The 19,007-nt window shown below is 42.0% G+C and overlaps 1 protein-coding gene across 1 annotated transcript; it reads left to right on the top strand.

Annotated features, from left to right (window-relative positions):
• Positions 1–2,453: 2,453 nt before the first annotated feature.
• Positions 2,454–13,905, top strand: psmd12.L (proteasome 26S subunit, non-ATPase 12 L homeolog). Its single transcript, NM_001091405.1, is given in 11 exon segments — positions 2,454–2,632; positions 4,025–4,084; positions 4,620–4,748; positions 7,559–7,666; positions 8,206–8,310; positions 9,460–9,609; positions 9,800–9,934; positions 10,768–10,880; positions 11,107–11,281; positions 11,457–11,534; positions 13,456–13,905. Coding segments are annotated over 11 exon segments (1,326 nt in total). The 5' UTR covers positions 2,454–2,569; the 3' UTR covers positions 13,666–13,905.
• Positions 13,906–19,007: the final 5,102 nt, after the last annotated feature.

Below are 19,007 nucleotides of genomic sequence, written 5' to 3'. Positions count from 1 at the left end.
GGAAAAAAAGGGCAGGGTGATATACCGGGAGAGGTATGAAATCAGGAGAAGACAGGAGTATTGTGGAAGTGCAGAAGGGAATAGTGAATAAAGAACAGAAGTGTGTTCAGACAGGAGGTGAGTGCCTTAGCAGAGGACTGAAGTGCAGAGAATACAGGAAGTCGAGCAGAGGAAAATGAACGAGAGGCAGAGGAAAGCATGGAAGCAGAGATGCTGAGTGTTACTAAAATTGTAACATAAAGGAATGTACAGCTGTGCACAAGAGGAAGTAAATGGTAGATAGACTTGCATAACAGACTACAGTAGAAGCAGGTCCAGACTGAGAATTAAAATAGGTTCTGGCATTTCCGGTACACAGAGGCCCGACTCAGCCCCCACCAGCCCACTAAATACTGACTTTCTAGGGCACCTTATAGCAGCCCCTCTGGCATTTGCCAGAGCACACAGATTGCCAGGCCTTAGTTGAAGAAATTAGTGGATAGGTATGTATATAAACATTGGCCATTGTTCTGCACTTTTTGCAGGATCCAGTTTCATCTTCTAAATGGTCCACAAATGATGATCCTGGGCTGATATTTCCATGCATACCGTGTCCCTTTCCTTTCCTTGTGCAGCCAAATGACTCATACTGTGCACCCCAGCTAGCCTGTACTTTCAGCATGTGCTATTTGTTAAACCAGGTGTGAAGGCTGTGGGGCAGCAGCAATGGAGCATTAACCCTTGCCAGAGAATGTATGTTGTGTTGATAAAAGCTTTTAAAGCTTCTCCTTCTTTCCCCCACATCTAGGCAAGAAACAGGAGGAACAAGTGACCTGTGGGCACAATCACCATAGGGGCCCCAAACAACACTAGACACGTGGAAATCAAATATCTGGTCCAGGCCGAACTGGAAATCTGTGAGTTCTGGAAAAAAGGGGCTGCTGTAAGATGCCATAGACAGTCACTGTGGAGTGGGCTGGTTGGGCCTGTGTGTACTTGAAATGCCAGGGCCTTTTTTGACTCCCAGTCCAAACCTGATCTGCTCTTGTCTGTACTTCTTGCTCCTAGCACAGCCCCACCATGATCCCAAAAAGATGGTCCTGAAGAATGTTATAGGTTGTGACGCTCCGTGTGGTTCTTTTTTTGTACACCAGTCTTATGTTGGGGCCAATTACAGGATGTAAAACTGGGGGACTCTATGCATATTGGATATCAAACTGTTCAGGAGACCACCTGCATTTATATTTGGGGTGATTAACCCCTTACATAAGGCTACGTGGGATAAAAGATGCTGTAAATTGTAAGCTCTGAGGTGACTTGCATAAACCATACAAATAGGGTTGCCACCTGGCCGGTAAAAATGATGGACCAATGTTATTAATAAGGAAAATAGATAAATATATAGGAAGGCCAGTATTTTTTTCCGGAAAAGGTGGCAACTCTACATACAAGTCCAGAATCTGTATTATACTGTGCAAATTTGGTATCAGCAGTTCAGGAGACATGGCACATCCATAATCACTTGTACGTTTGTATAACTCATTTAATAATGTAAACCTCTGCCCTGCCTGATACAAACAATAATTGTTTTAGTGGGACACAGGACGTCACATTATTAAGATGGGCGATAATAAAATGGTTGCCACCTTTGCTGATGGCTAAACCCGAACACGGGGGGCGGGGGAGATAACATTGGGGGTGGGGCAGTGATGTAGGAACAGGCATGATGACATCAGAGATGAGCACAATGATGTTGGTGGAGTTACAACACTAAGGCAAGGTTATTGCATCACTTAGATGCAACTGGCTGGATTTCTATTCAGTATTCTCAATGTTTTAGAGTGTTGATGAACCCTATCTCTACCTATATTCTGCTTGATGATTAAACCCAATCCTTTAATTACAGGTATGAGATCTATTATACTGAAATCAATTATCCAGAAAGCTCTAAAATACAGCAATGCTAAATTAGAAAAAAACATTCTTATTTTTGATTGATTTGCTTTTATATTTTTTGTATCTGTAATGAACTATACCTCATAGTAAGTAAGCAATGTTGAGATGAGAGAGTATCTCAGTATCTAAATGCTTTTCATTTATTGGGCAGATTAGTGTGTGGGTTACATAAGGCTGAAAACCGAACAGAAAGTTCAGACCCGAACAGTCCTGACAAAAACCGAACTGTTCGGGTCAAAACCGAACAGATGGCAACCCTAGGTAATACCAAGTATAATATTGTACAGATTGTAGCTCAGCTAACATTCAGCACAGTCCCATTGTTCGTGCTGACGCGCGCATGTTTTTGCTAAAGAAAAAGTTCTGGAGATCCCGGAAGCGGCTTTACTTTACTTACGTCATCATGCTGTCACGGATGAGCGCTAAATGCTCCTCCTCTAATGTTATCGGGTCCCTGGCTGATTTAGGTGGCCTGTCTTTGCCTGCGCGATCTTCATCACATTGTCATTGGGTCCTGACGGACTTAGGCGGCTTTAGTGTGTGCCTGCTCGTTGTCAGACCTGCTTCCTCAGAGTGAGTCTCCGGGTTCAACATGTCAGAGGAAACCGAACGCTCCGATGGCCGCATTGTTAAGATGGAGGTTGATTATACCAGCACCGTGGATCAGCGGCTGCCCGAGTGTGAGAAGATGGCACTGGTGAGAGCTGAGTCATTGCGGCCGCTCTAGGCCTCTGTCCGGGGTGCTGGACCAAATTTCATAACCCAATTATCAGTTTCCCTCCCCTAGATTGTATCAGCCATTTTCCCATCCTTGCTCCTCTAAACTGTATTATCCCCATACTCATCTCATCCCCCCAAACTGTATCCCCCCTTGCCCATCTGTCCCTGCTCCCCAAAAATGTATCTCCTCCGACCAATCTCTTTCTGCCCCTAAACTGTATCTGCCCCTTACCCATCTCTCCCTGCCACCCAATTAGTATCCCTTTTATCCATCTATCCCTTTGTTGTACCCCTATACCCATCTATCCCTGCTCCTCTAATTTTATTCCCCATCTCTGTCCTCTAAAGTGTATCTTCACTAACCCACCACTGTCACCCCCCCCCAACTGCACCTCCTTCTTGCCCGTCTCTCCCCTACCCCTAAATTGTTTACTATTTAAATTACTCCCAATTCTTCTACTCAGACTCCTCTGTTTATAATAAGTACCTCTGACTCAAGCTGGAAAAAACGAGAAAAGGCTCAGGTTACATAGCAGATAACAGATAAACACCATTGTATTGGACAGAGCTTATTTGTTATGTGCTGTGTAGCCTGGGCCTTTTCTAATTTTTGAAGTGGCTGCCCCCATGGCTACACAGCAGCTTGTTTCTATAAACCATAGTAGTCTTTCTGAAGCAAACACACAGCTTTTATCAGTGCATGCTGACAGTATAGTATATGTTAATTACTTTAAAACAGTTTTATTTTTTTGGTGTAACTGATCCTTATTAATATACTAATGTATACTAAAGTATTTTCCATGTTGATTGAAAGAAGCTAAGTAAACAATGTACAATGCATTGTATCACTGCCAAAGCCCAACAATATAAACCACATCCATGGCAGCTGCTCTAGGCCTCTGTCTGGGGTGCTGGACCAGAAAGGTAATTTGTCTATTCCATGAAATAACATTACTCCATTACCCTTTCCCTCCCCTAAATTTACCTATCTTTGCCACCCTACACTGTATCTCCCCCAGCCTTATCTCCCCCTGCCCCCTAAACATAATCTCCCACTTACCCAACTCTTTCTGCCCCCCAAACAGTATCACCATCTTACTTACTTGTATCTGCTTCCCTCCAAACTGTATCTCTTCCTTACCCATCTCTCCCTGCCCCCCTAAACTTTATCTGTCCATTCCTATATCAGATTATTCTGACTCCATAGCTAACTCTTGATTCCCAGGTAGTACAATCCATTGGGTTGAGAGTAATGCTGTTCTGTCTGGTATTAATCTGGCTCCTCTGAGCTTGGGTTGCAAGGTTTGAAACTCAAATATGGAACAAGGAGACTTTGAATGATGAATGCTTTTTTTACCTCCTTGTGTAGGAAGGACGCCTACAGGAAGTGATTGAGATCCTCTTGTCTCTGGAAAAACAGACTAGAACAGTAAGTACCATGCTGAATATTGTAACTGCCACTGATTTATTTTACTTACATTTCTATTCAGCCTATTCATCTTGCACTCTCATTTTATAACCACTGCCTTGCCTGGTTGCTAGATAAAGTGTCATGTAAATAAAAGTTCTAAAATAATAAGTTAATGGTAAGGTTAACATTACTTTCATAACATTTCAGGGCTTGAAACAAATGCTTACAGAGTATGCAAACCAGAACCTCCAATAAGCATCCTGCTTGCAAGTAAACCAAGCCTTTTCACAGGGCTGCTGTATGTATTGCTTTAGACTATCAGACTTCTACTCACCAATAAAGAAGTTTGTTTAATGTAAAACATAAATGTTGGTATATGTCTGCCTTCTGTAGTGTGTGACTGGGCTGGAACCATTTACCAGTAGATCTGATTGGCTGTTTTGTAGCCAGTGTCCAGATATGTCTGCAGATTATCCAAATGATAGTGCAAGAGAGAGTGTGTAGCAAGGTGCTGTTCCCGCTGGTTTATGCACATGTGTATCTCTTTCCACAGGCTTCTGACATGGTGTCAACCTCACGAATCTTGGTGGCAATAGTTAAGATGTGCTATGAAGCCAAAGACTGGGACCTGCTCAATGAGAACATTATGCTTCTGTCCAAAAGGAGGAGTCAGCTCAAACAGGCAAGTTGGGAGTCCCAATCCTTGCCCTCTTGGGCAGTTTCAGATAGTATGGTTTGTGCTGCAGCCTCTGGTACAGTGGTGTGAAAAACTATTTGCCCCCTTCCTGATTTCTTATTCTTTTGCATGTTTGTCACACAAAATGTTTCTGATCATCAAACACATTTAACTATTAGTCAAAGATAACACAATTAAACACAAAATGCAGTTTTTAAATGAGGGTTTTTATTATTTAGGGAGAAAAGAAATCCAAACCTGTGTAAAAAAGTAATTGCCCCCTGAACGTAATAACTGGTTGGGCCACCCTTAGCAGCAATAACTGCAATCAAGTGTTTGCGATAACTTTCAACGAGTCTTTTACAGCGCTCTGGAAGAATTTTGGCCCACTCATCTTTGCAGAATTGTTGTAATTCAGCTTTATTTGAGGGTTTTCTAGCATGAACCGCCTTTTTATGGTCATGCCACAACATCTCAATAGGATTCAGGTCAGGACTTTGACTAGGCCACTCCAAAGTCTTCATTTTGTTTTTCTTCAGCCATTCAGAGGTGGATTTGCTGGTGTGTTTTGGGTCATTGTCCTGCTGCAGCACCCCAAGATCGCTTCAGCTTGAGTTGACGAACAGATGGCCGGACATTCTCCTTCAGGATTTTTGGTAGACAGTAGAATTCATGGTTCCATCTATCACAGCAAGTCTTCCAGGTCCTGAAGCAGCAAAACAACCCCAGACCATCACACTACCACCACCATATTTTACTGTTGGTATGATGTTCTTTTCTGAAATGCTGTGTTACTTTTACGCCAGATGTAACGGGACGCGCACCTTCCAAAAAGTTCAACTTTTGTCTCGTCGGTCCACAAGGTATTTCCCAAAAGTCTTGGCAATCATTGACATGTTTTTTAGCAAAATTGAGACGAGCCTTAATGTTCTTTTTGCTTAAAAGTGGTTTGCGCCTTGGAAATCTGCCATGCAGGCCGTTTTTGCCCAGTCTCTTTCTTATGGTGGAGTCGTGAACACTGACCTTAATTGAGGCAAGTGAGGCCTGCAGTTCTTTAGATGTTGTCCTGGGGTCTTTTGTGGCCTCTCGGATGAGTTGTCTCTGCGCTCTTGGGGTAATTTTGGGTCGGGCCGGCCACTCCTGGGAAGGTTCACCACTGTTCCATGTTTTTGCCATTTGTGGATAATGGCTCTCACTGTGGTTCGCTGGAGTCCCAAAGCTTTAGAAATGGTTTTATAACCTTTGAAATTGAACTCAGGTGTGATAAACCACAGTTAAGTTATTTTTTAACAAGGGGGCAATCACTTTTTCACACAGGCCCATGTAGATTTGGAGTTTTTTTTCTCCCTTAATAACGTAAACCTTCATTTAAAAACTGCATTTTGTGTTCAATTATGTTATCTTTGACTAATAGTTAACGGTTTTTGATGAGCAGAAACATTTAAGTGTGACAAACATGCAAAAGAATAAGAAATCAGGAAGGGGGCAAATAGTTTTTCACACCACTGTATATACATTGTGGCCACCTCCCTCTGTGCCCTTTCTGACAGATCATGAGGGAACGGGTGAGGCTAACTTCTATACCTTCCTCTCTGACAGATAGTAGGGCTCACTTATAAACACTGGGCACATTTTCTCCTGGGCAGCAACCCATGGACGAGTGCTTTTAGTGTTCAACCTGCCCAGACTAAAAAAAAAAAAAAAAAAGCTAATCACTGATTGGTAGCTATGGGTTACAGCACAAGTGCAAATTTGCCTAGTGTTTATAAATGAGCCTCAGTGAGAGAATAGATGGGGTTTCCTTCTATACCTCCCTTTCTGACATTAAGGAAATGGGTGGGGCTACCTTTGTTACCTCCCTCTCTGACTGATGGTGAGGAAATGGGTACAGCTACTTTCTATAGCTTCCTCTCTGGCAGATAGTAGAGGAATGGATGAGGCTACCTTCTTTATCTCCCTCTTTGGCAGATGTGGGCAAGCATTGTGGGGGCAAAGGTTACTGTTACTGCATTGCTGTTACCGTTACCTCTTTGCAGTGCACTATTCTGTGTATTCTTCCTGTGTTTGGGTTTACCTTCCTACAAATTACTTCAGTTTCCTCCCATACTCCAAAAATTCACATGTAGACTATTCCTTAGAATGTTAATAGAATACAATGCCCTATAAATATGTTGCCTAGACTGTGTAAAATGTGTATATAAGTGAAATGGTTATGTTGCAAATCATTTAACCCTTAATTGCCCGCAGACTCACATTTGCACTCCGTGCCAGACACTGAACATTTTGTGCTCTCACACTGTAGGGGCATTTTCTGGTGGGGGGGGGCATTTAATTTACTTGGAAAACTGTACGTCGGTTTTTCAGGACAGCCTGCATTTTTTTATATTTCCACTTCTGGGATAAAATTTAGAGCTATTAACACTGAAGGACAAAAATGCTGTTTTTTATGATATAGCATAGATTTAACAAACTATATGGTGTGCAAAGACACCCAAATTAAAATATAGCACACACAATTTTCAAAAGCAAATACAACTAAACAAAAACGATGCAGATGCAATAAAATCATTAAAATGCAGTCAAAATCACTGTTTGCTTGGCCAAATAACCAACTGAAAATGCAACAAAATTGCTTCAAAGTCATCAAAATTGGAATGCAATCACCCAAATTGCACACATAAAGGTCCTGCACAGTGCAATTAGTGAAAACACTATTTGCAATGGCATTTTTTTCAGGCAAAAAAATGTTGAACTTGTATGGATGACATATAGTGCAGACGACCGCATACCCGTGACAATGTTGTTTTCCTGTTTAGGCTGTAGCCAAGATGGTCCAGCAGTGCTGCCAGTACGTGGAGGAGATCACAGACCTTCCCATCAAACTGCGCCTCATTGACACTCTCCGGACAGTTACAGAGGGAAAGGTACGGCATTCTTAGCACCTGGCTAATTTCAATTATTTTCTTATAAATGTTCAGTGAATTACTGATATGAGTTGTTCTCCATGAGAATCCTTATTTATCTAAATATTTGTATTGGAAGTCACCATGAATCATCTAATGAGGTAACCTCACACACTGTATGTGAAAGTCTTCCTTCTACTAGGCAGATGATAATGGCAGAATGCTTTGCATCAACACAATCTGCTGCTCTGCCTGAGACCACAGAATGTAAAGTTAATCCCTGAGAATAAATATGACAGCATTTCTATAATCGGCACAAACAATATAAAATCTGTTGTGCACACAGAATTAGTGGTGGAGTTGGTTGCCCCACATTACATGTCCGTATGTTACACCTTCTGCAGGCGAAGGCTCATAGACACAGCTCTCCCCTAAAAGGTAGAGCCAGCCTGCTGACTTTTCTTTCTTGTGCTTTCAGTGTTCATGGGAGCAGGATTCATATTTTCCAATTCTGATGATTTGGCTTCTAATCTTCTTCTTTATCACTTTCATTATGGCAGATATATGTGGAAATTGAGCGTGCTCGCCTAACCAAAACACTTGCTGCTATTAAGGAACAGAGTGAAGATGTTACGGAGGCTGCCGCCATTTTGCAGGAGCTACAGGTAATTGCCCATTTTTGCTACAGGAGTTTATTGCCATTTGTACTAAAGGTACATATGAATTTCTTATGCAGCAAAGGGCAGTCACAGGAATCTTTTCATTTTGTCTAAAGCTTAAGTACAGAATTAATTTCTTGGCTATTCATTCTTGCATATAAATACATTTCTTCACTTGCAAACCTTGTGGGGCTGTTCCTGTCGAATTATGCTTAGTACAGGGGAATGTGATTTGGCACATCTCTGTATTCATATGCATAAAAATGTGAGAAATTTATTGTGCAAAATAATGTGGAACTGCTATTTAAACTGTGATTGAGTTCACTACTATGCACTTTGTTTTAAATGTCTATGGTTTTTATCTCACCTCATGCACTTTGTGAGATTTGCACAATCTATGTTAGAGGGATATCAATATGAGGTTGTGCTGATACCCTGTATTTATGAATAATGGATATGCTGCAACAATATTTTAACTTGGTTTGTAGTCCATGACTAAAGAATAGAAAATTGTTTGTAGGCTGCTAATGGCTAGTTTTTTCTAATCTCCCCAATCTGCCTTCCCCTACCTTCCCGCCGACTAATGAGAAATCGCCAGCGGGATGGCACTCGCGGTGCTTCATTTTCCAAAGTCGCCAGAAGTTTCCTCGTGAGACGACTTCAGAAAACGAACGCCGCCGGGGAGATTGTCGCCCCGAAGAAGAGGCGATTAGTCGCCGGGCGACTAAATCTTTCAAATCTGCTCGTGTACCCTTACCTTTACAGATAAAAAGGACCCTGTTATGCAGGGTGATTATCTTTGCACTGGGAATCTAATTATGGATCTAACAAGAACCAAACATGTAGGTGTTTGGTTCTTTTTAGATTCTCCAATTGCTCCCCAGCATATTTGGTGTAAAGTTGCCAGAAGTTTCCTCGTAAGGAAACTGTGGCCTACTTCAGAAAGTGGTAACGCTGTTTATATTTCCCCAGCAGAAATTTGCATGTTAGCCGCTGGGGGGAGCATTTGGAGGAGACTAGTCACCCGTGCTAGAGGAGATTAATTGCGGGGCAAATAGTCTTCTCATTTATAATTGCTCTTTGCTCCAGAAATAACTAACCATAGAGTTACTGATCCCTCAACTCTTAACCGTTTATAATGGCTGTCCGTCATAGGTGGAGACCTATGGATCCATGGAAAAGAAAGAGAAAGTGGAATTTATACTGGAGCAGATGCGCCTGTGTCTGGCTGTTAAAGACCATATCCGAACCCAAATCATTAGCAAGAAAATAAACACCAAATTTTTCCAAGAGGAGAACACAGAGGTAAATTGTTTATTATTTCACCTTGTCTGGGCAACTGGTATTTATCTGCTTTATTTGTATCATATCGATGGGGAGGTTCATGTGTCTCGATGTTTCAGTCTTACATTACTGATTGGATCTGCACCATTATCCTTTTGTAGGCAACTCACAGTGCCTTGCCTGCATACTCTTTATCTGCCTTGTCTTTCAGAAACCGAAGCTAAAGTATTACAACTTAATGATCCAGCTGGACCAACATGAGGGATCTTATCTATCAATATGCAAACACTACCGGGCTATCTATGATACCCCCTGTATCCAGGCTGAGAGTGACAAATGGCAACATGTAAGTTGTGCACCATTTCACTGCTGAAGGTCATGATGATTTCTCTGTGGGTAAGGTAGTGATGGTCCCATTTCATGTGTGCATGTCTGCTCATTTGTTTATGTTTAGGTTAAGGGGCTATAGTTTGAAGTAGGTAGGATTCCTGATGCAGTCCTCACCTGAGAGCATATTCCCACCAGTTTCATCAGTACCTAGCTCAATTCCATGGTCCTGTATTTGGACAAAGAAGCTTCTGACTCAGGCCCGGACTGGCAATCTGTGAGTTCTGGCAAATGCCAGAGGGGCTCCTGTGAGGTGCCATAGAAAGTCACACCTTAGTGGGCTGGTGGGGGGCTGTTTGGGCCTGTTTGTGGGCTGTTTGGGCCTCTGTGAACCTGAAATGGCAGGGCCTATTTTACTTCTCAGTCCAAACCTGTTCTGACTTAACAGGAATATTGCCCTGTGTATGACTAGTTTGTCTGCACCTCGAGAGGCAACTTCAGGCTACCTTGGAAAGTCACAGTGACTTACTTTTTTTTATTTTTTTTTATTTTTTTTTTTACACACTATTTACATTATTGCCAGTGGGAAAGCATTTGGAGGAGATTAGTCGTCCATGCTAGAGTGACTAATCTCCTGTAGTGTCAAGGTCCTATGAGTATTTGCAAAGTTTGCATTTAAAAGCAACAATAACAAACAGAGCAGCAGAGGGTTACATTTGCACTGACTGGCCATATTAGCTAGTTATTATTATAATTAATGAATTACATTATTTGACTACAGGAACATGTTATTGCTATCCACAGAGAAATGTGCTGGAAACTGCTAATGCAATAGTTTTCTCTTTGTTATAGGCCCTAAAGAGTGTGGTGCTGTACATCATTCTGTCTCCTTATGACAATGAGCAATCTGACCTGGTCCATAGGATCAGCACTGATAAAAAACTGGAAGATATTCCAAAGTACAAGTAAGTATCTCCCCAACATGATCCTAGCAACACGGGCAGATCTAATTTTTCTAAATTATCTGATACAGTTTTGTTTATAGTTGTTAAATGTCATGTAAGACTGGGTTTCTGAATTTTGTTCCTGAATCATAAACAAGTGGGATCAGAATAGGTTCTGTTCTTGTGTCTGGGTTTCTTGGGAGGAGGTGCTGTACCCATAGTGATCTCGCTTTTCTCCTTTTCCTAGGGATTTGCTGAAACTTTTCACTACAATGGAGCTGATGCGTTGGAGCATGCTGGTAGAGGATTATGGGAAAGAGCTGAGGGAAGGCTCCCTTGACAGCACAGCCACTGATGTGTTTTCCTACACAGAGGAGGGGGAAAAGCGATGGAAAGATCTAAAGAACCGTGTGGTGGAACATGTAAGGCTGTACTTTATGTGCATTGCACATGTAATTCCATATGTAGGATTTATGCACATGGTAATGGTCAGGCAGTTACTCATAGGTTTGAAACCAGCTCAGATGGGCACAAAGATGACATGTCTGGTGCCTTCTGCATGCTTCTAACAAGAGCATGTTTATCTTTTTATTGCAGAATATAAGGATAATGGCTAAATATTATACTAGGATTACTATGAAGCGGATGGCCCAACTGCTAGACCTCTCTGTAAATGTAAGTAAAAATAGATGACTGAGGGTTTTGGGGTATTACTGGTAAAAAAAAAGTATTGGTTCATAGTTTGGGTGGTTGTTTGGGAGTGGGGGGGGGGCGATGAGGATACACTGAGGGTTTGGTGATGGTGTTAGGGAGAGAAGAGAAGCATGCACTGAGGTTTTAGAAGTGTTGGTAAAATGATACACCAAAGCTATAGGGATTTTAAGGAAAGAAACATGCACTGACCATTTCAGTGTTTTTTTGGGCAGAGGGGCACACACGGGGTTTGGGTAAAGAAGACTACACTGAGGATTTGGGGGAAAGAAGGCTAAGCCCGAGGGTTTGGGGGAAAGAAGGCTACACCCGAGGGTTTGGGGAGAAAAAAGGCTAAACCCAAGGGTTTGGGGGGGGGAAGAAGGCTACACCCGAGGGTTTGGGGGGGATAGAAAAATACATTGAGGGTTTGGAGGTAGTGGGAGAGGGGGATTGGTGGTGTCATTGGGAGATGAAAGCACTGATGTGCTTAGATGAGAGCCAATACACGTTATAAGAAATGACTGATATTATAGCAGTGATGCCCAACCAGTGGCTGTTGCTCACCAACCCATTGGATATTGCCCCTAGTGGCCTCAAAGCAGATGCATATTTTTGAATTCCAGGCTTGGAGGAGAGTTTTGGTTGCATAAATAGGGTGTCAATCACTGTCCATATTTGGCACCTCCAGGGACATTTTGCATGCTTATGTTGCTGCCCAACTTCTTTTACATTTGAATGTGTCTCCCAGTTAAATTGGATTGGGGATCCCCTGCATTAGGGTTTCTAAGGCGCCAGTGATTGAGGGTATTACTATAGTTACATATTTAAATTGGGTTTAAAAAAAGACAAAGTCCATCAAGTACAACCCCTCCAAATGAAAACCCAGCATCCATATACACACCCCTCACTACTCTCAGATACATTATATATACACCCATATCTATACTAACTATAGAATTTAGTATCACAATAGCCTTTGATATTATGTCTATCCAAGAAATGATCCAAGCCACTCTTAAAGGCATTAATAGAATCAGCCAACACAACATCACCCGGCAGTGCATTCCACAACCTCACTGACCTCACTGTTTAGAACCACATACATTGCTTCAAATGAAAGTTCTTTTCTTCTAGTCTGAAGGGGTGGCCTCTGGTACGGTGATCCTCTTTTTGGGTAAAAAGGTCCCCTACTATTTGTCTATAATGTGCTCTAATGTACTTGTAAAGTGTAATCATGTCCCCTCGCAAGCGCCTTTTTCCCCCAGAGAAAACAACCCCAACCTTGACAGTCTACCCTCATTATTTAAGTCTTCCATCCCTCTAACCAATTTAGTTGCACGTCTATGCACTCTTTACAGCTCATTTATATCCCTCTTAAGGACTGGAGTCCAAAACTGAACTGCATACTCCAGATGAGGCCTCACCGGGGACATATAAAGAGGCATAATTATGTTTTCATCCCTTGAGTTAATGCCCTTTTTTATGCAAGACAGAACTTTATTTGCTTTAGTAGCCACAGAATGACACTGCCCAGAATTAGACAACTTGTTATCTACAAAAACCCCAAGATGCTTCTCATTTAAGGAAACCCCCAACACACTGCCATTTAGTGTATAACTTGCATTTATATTATTTTTGCCAAAGTGCATAACCTTGAAGTCTAGTATCTTATCCTTTATTAACCCTTTGAAAACCTTTCCTACCACTGATGTCAGATTAACTGGCAAATAGTTTTGAGGCTGAGAACGGGATCCCTTTTTGAATAGCAGCACTATGCCAGACCTCAAAGAATACTGAAAAATTAAGTATGATCCCAGTGCACTGGGATTTGGTCCCAGTATGTGTAACTACAAAACTTCCAGAGTATATATTTATGAATGTGTGTAATGCGTTTGCCTTGCAGGAGTCTGAGGAGTTCCTTTCCAGTCTAGTTGTTAACAAGACTATATATGCTAAAGTAGACAGGTTGGCTGGAATTATAAACTTCCAGAGACCAAAGGACCCCAATGATCTGCTCAATGACTGGTCCCAGAAACTGAACTCCTTGATGGCTTTGGTAAACAAGACGACACATCTCATAGCTAAAGAGGAGATGATCCACAATCTGCAGTGAGCCATGGCTGTTTTATTTAATGTGGCTCAATAATAGCGTGGCCCAGCAGTACACGCACTTCCACATAGGGCATTCACATTGTTCAGTCTGTTTGCTGGTGGAGAGCCTGTGCTGCACTGCAGGGCAGTAATGAAATTAGCTTTGGGTTGGTCAACTGTATAATATATTTTTTATGTTCCTTTCTAAGTGTAACAATATGGAATGGCTTTTTGTGTTGTAATAAAATACAAATTGCGTTGTCCTGTCGTGTGTTATTTCTCTAGTCCTGCTGTTATTTGTATGTAGATATCCTCACACTGGCACAACCTGTCAGATGCACCCAACTATTCTTTACCTACATTAATGTTCCTCTGTCTGTACTACACACCAATCCTACTTTGGAGGCAGCACAAAATATTTAAAGGGCAAGGACATCCATGTCTGTATCATATGTTTCCTGAAAATACTCCCTCTTTGAACTGCAATTCTGTGAAAACTGATGTGACTTGCCTAGAAACTTGTATAACTTGCATAGAAGTTTATTTATCAAGCAATAACAATGTACAGAGAAGCTTGAGAGAAGTGGGCAAGGGCAAACTCCATTTTCCATGAACATATATTGCAGCTTCTTATCATTCCCCCTCCCCCAGCATTTGCAGAGTCTGTTTCTTCTATAGTTACACCCCTGCTTTTTAGAAAAATAATGGGTACGTTGATGAAAAAAAGACATCCAACAAGGTCAACCTTTTGTCCTAGCAAAACCCTGCTAGTTGATCATTTCTGTAGCACGCACAAGGGGTGTGGCCAAATCTTTTGGCACTGCGCACTTGTGTTCATGGGGGGGCTTCAAAATTTGTGATGGTGGCCCTGGGGTAAGGGTAAGTACTTTGAATATAGCCAGACACATAGCCTATTACTCATGAAGACTAATGGATCACTTATTCCCTTTGGGGCAAGAAGGCAGCAGCAGTGTTTGTCCCCAGATCATATTTGGCTTTAGCTGTAACAATAACCTATCCAGCACCAAAAGTTGCTTGGGCACAAGGTCGCCATTAGGAATGGGAGCCCAAACAGTATTAGCTAGCAAGCAGACTAGAACCATACATGACAAAATCGAAAGAATTTAGATTTGGGAAAATTCATTTGCAGGAGTTTTGTTTGATGCAAGCTGTGTCAGAACCCCGAAAAATGAAATGATAAAATGTATATAGTCTTTCTACAGACTTAATGTGGTTGGTTGTTTGGGACACAGCCAACAAAACATTTATTTGTACAGTCTCTAGTGAAAGGGCATACAAAATTATAATCCAGTGGTATTTCACCCCCATGTGCAAGAGCAGATTAGTGGCAACCTAGGCCAAGCAACGTATTTCAGGGGATTTGAGGAGTGAGGGATATTTTTGCACACATGGTGAATTTGTAATATTCAGGGATTTTGGAACATCGTAGTGAATTTGCTTTGCTTTCCTACACTGCACAATATGAGCAACCCCGCATACATTTTTATTAGGTAAGAAAATGAGAGCTTGACATTTAAAACAATCTGCAAATTGGCCACCCACATTCTTACAGCAGCAAGATCACTTCTAGCAGCATATTGGAAACGCCCACATATACCGGGACTACAAACCCTAAGAATATAAGTAAATTAGGTCAGAGCAATGGAGTTAATCAGACAGCATTCTGGATAGGAGGAATGAGGGAGAGCTGGAGTGGTGCTTGTTATCTGGAAAAAAAAATTTCAAGGTTGGGACCTGAAATAACTCTCCTGGAACCTTTGGTATCACAATGTATTTGATCACCTGGCCCTGGCCTTGTTGCAACTGTAACTAATAAAAAATACTCAAATTAAAGGGGAATTATTGCGAAAAATGAAAATGTATTATTAGCTTTAGCATATAAATAAGAAACTTTCTAAATACAATCAATTCAAAATTTTGTATTGTTACTAAAATAATCAAGTCTTCACTATTCTCTCAGCATCTTTTTCTCCTCATTCTGTCTTCATTCAGGAGTTAGGTGTCAGATGAATGATCCAATATAGGGCTCCCTTTCCTATCAGATGTATTAGAGCTCACTCAACTGATTCCAGAAAGTTTAATGTTTCAGTATGAGAAAGCGTATTATAAATTTTCATTTTTGTGATAGTTCAAAAAGGAATGGAAACCCATACTAGGCCATGCCCCTGATGTATCCATTAATATGCTGATCTGCCCCAAATCTGTCTTGACTGGACTCCTCTCAGCTTGGGCAAATGAGGCAGGAATATAAGTACTGACCTGCTATGTGAAAGGTTAGCCTTACAGTTGGAATATTCATTTGTAAGCAGAAGGAAACTGACAGCTAGTTTCATGCCATGTAAAGTGACTCCACAGCAAATTAATTTTAGGGCCCGAACATAACCAGAGGTTGTGCTGTTTTACCAATATATATGTTGAAATTGCTCGTTAATTAGGGACTCGTGGGGCCCCTATACTTCCTGCCACCCGTTCCCCCCCACCCCCGCAGCTGCATGGTTTGCGCCTCTGTAGTTACGCCCCTGAATATAAACCCAAATATACAATTTTGCCCACGGAAAGAAGTTATTCTAAGCAACTTTCATTATACATTCATGAAAAAAATAAAGTTGTTTCTAAATGTTTTTGATGTTGATCAGTTTTCTTCTGTTCTCTGCACTGCTGGTTCTGACTGTTTAAACACTGTAACATAAGCCAGAAGCATGCAAGAGATTGTAAGAAATCTAGCCTTGGCTGAAGCATAGTTACGCCCCTGAATATAAACCCAAAAATAAAATTTTGCCCACGAAAAGAAAAAGTTATTCTAAGCAACTTTTCATTATACATTCATAAAAAAAATTAAGTTGTTTCTAAATGTTTTTGCTGTTGATCAGTTTTCTTCTGTCCTTTTCTGTTCTCTGCACTGCTGGTTCTGATTGTTTAAACACCCTAAGGGTAGGACTCCACGAGCGATTTTGTCGCGATCCGACGCGCTGCGACAAAAATAAGGTAAGAGATAGAATTGTCGCATGGTGTCGCAGCGTTGATCAGACGCGACACGACTGTCGGATGCAGAGATCCCCCTGTAAGATCTTATAAAACAATGGAACAATAGGAAAATGTAACAATTCTTTATTTACATATAGTTACACTTTTTGAGCGCCCTAAAACAAGTGGGGGTTTTCGCCAGGGGCCACTCTCCCAGTAGAAATGATTATTTGCCCACATATATCTAGGGTTGCCACCTTTCTGGAAAAATACCGGCCTTCCTATATATTTATCTTTTTCCTATATTAATAACATTTGGATCAATCATCATTTTTACTGGCCAGGCTGGGAAAATACTGGCCAGGTGGCAACCCTACATATAACTGATCTCTCTCCCAGTATAACTGATCTCTACTGCCACAAATAAAATATCAATGGCACATCCGATGCTTGTGAAACCAGTTGTGGGTTTATTAATTCAGCTCATAAATGGCAAAGTTTCGGGCCACTACACGACCCTTTGTCAAGCCTTGACAAAGGGTCGTGTAGTGGGCCGAAACGTTGCCATTTATGCGCTGAATTAATAAATCCACAACTGGTTTCACAAGCATCGGATGTGCCATTGGTGTTTTATTCGTGGACATTGATTTTGGGCCATTGCCAGTTTTTGGGGCCAGACACCTAGAGGCACCCGACACCAAACAGGTAACACTGGTAGTAGCACTCCACTTCAGTACTGATCTCTACCGCCAGACCAGAATAACTGAGCGGCAGGCCCGGACTGGCAATCTGCGGGTTCTGGCAAATGCCAGAGGGGCTGCTGTTCAATGCCATAGAAAGTCACTATTTAGTGGGCTGGTTGAGGGCTGTTTAGGCTTCTATGTACTTGAAATGGCAGGGCCTATTTTGACTCCCAGTTCAGACCTGCTGAGCGGGTTGACCTGAAACCTGAAGGTTGGGTTAAAATTTGGCCAACTATTGAGGGTTAGGGTTGGGTGCGGGTTAGACTGGGAAAATACACTCCTCTACTGCTCCCGAAGATTTCTGTCTTGGAACCAGAAGCGCACACATAAGTAGCATATAGAGTGAGAAACCATCGGTACAGTTTGGGCACTGGTTCTACATTGACAACATTTTGCTGGTTAGGTTTGATTGTGGGTTAAGGTTTTGTGGGTTAGGGTTGGGTTTTTCCTGACCTGCACATCACTAATCTATACCCCCAGTATAGCTAAAACTCTTTCCCAGTGGTACTGATCCTAACCCCAGTAGAATGGATCTCTCTCAGTATAACTGATCCCTACCCCAGAGAATGATCTCCCTCCCAGTATAATTGATCCTTACCCCCAGTATAACTTCTCTCTCTCCCAGTAGAACTATGGTTGCCACCTGGACGGTAAAAATTAAGCCTGATGCCAATATTATTAATAGGGTAATAAGGCAAAAATACAGCAAGGCAGGTATTTTTTCCAGTAAAGGTGGCAACCCTAAGGGCTCTTACAGACGAGTGTTTGAAGCTGCGCTCCCCTGCATTCTGTTTTTATGCGTTCAGCCGCAGGGGAGCACAGGAGTAGACGCATTCAGTTTTTTTCAATGGGGCTGTACTCACACAGGCGCATGTAGGCGCAGAACGCAGGTTGAGACGCAACATGCTGCATTTTTCCTGCGTTCCTCGCCTACATGTGCTTGTGTGAGTACAGCCCCATTGAAAAAAACTGAATGCGTCTACTACTGCGCTTCCCTGCGGCTGAACGCATAAAAACGGAACGCAGGGGAGAGCAGCTTCAAACGTTCGTCTGTAAGAGCCCTAAGTAAAGCTTATCCCAACCCCAAGTAGAACTGATCTCTAACCCCTGTATAATTGATCCCTATTATAACGGATTTCTCTCTCCAAGTAGAACTGATCCCAAACCTTTAGTAGAACTGATCCCTACCCCCTGTATAATTGATCCCTAGCCCCATTATAACTGATCTTTCTCTCCAAATAGGATTCATCCCTACCCCACAGGGGTGTCCAAACTTTTTGCAACAAAGGCCAGATTTAGTGAGGTGAAAATGTGTGGGGGCCGACCATTCAGCCCAACATTCTTTGAACCATTAACATTAAATTACAGTAATCGCATAGCAGTTACATATATTGGGGCCCATTAGTGAAATGATCTGCCACTTGGTCTATACTGCCTCCTGTGTGCTGAAGGTGTTAGCAATAGACTGGCACATAGTGACATGTTGCTCTCGCATACTTCTTTAGTTTACTGTACTGGCAAGTCAGTGTGAGTCTATTGACACCTTCAGCCCTAACAAAGTATGTGAAGTGGCGCGTCACAATGTGCCCGTACGTGTCTATTACTAACACCTTCAGCACACAGGCAGCAGTATAGA

The sequence above is a fragment of the Xenopus laevis genome, chromosome 9_10L, assembly GCF_017654675.1.
Source record: "Xenopus laevis strain J_2021 chromosome 9_10L, Xenopus_laevis_v10.1, whole genome shotgun sequence".
NCBI classification, from domain to species: domain Eukaryota; kingdom Metazoa; phylum Chordata; class Amphibia; order Anura; family Pipidae; genus Xenopus; species Xenopus laevis.
This window is presented reverse-complemented; position numbering and strand designations above follow the sequence as displayed.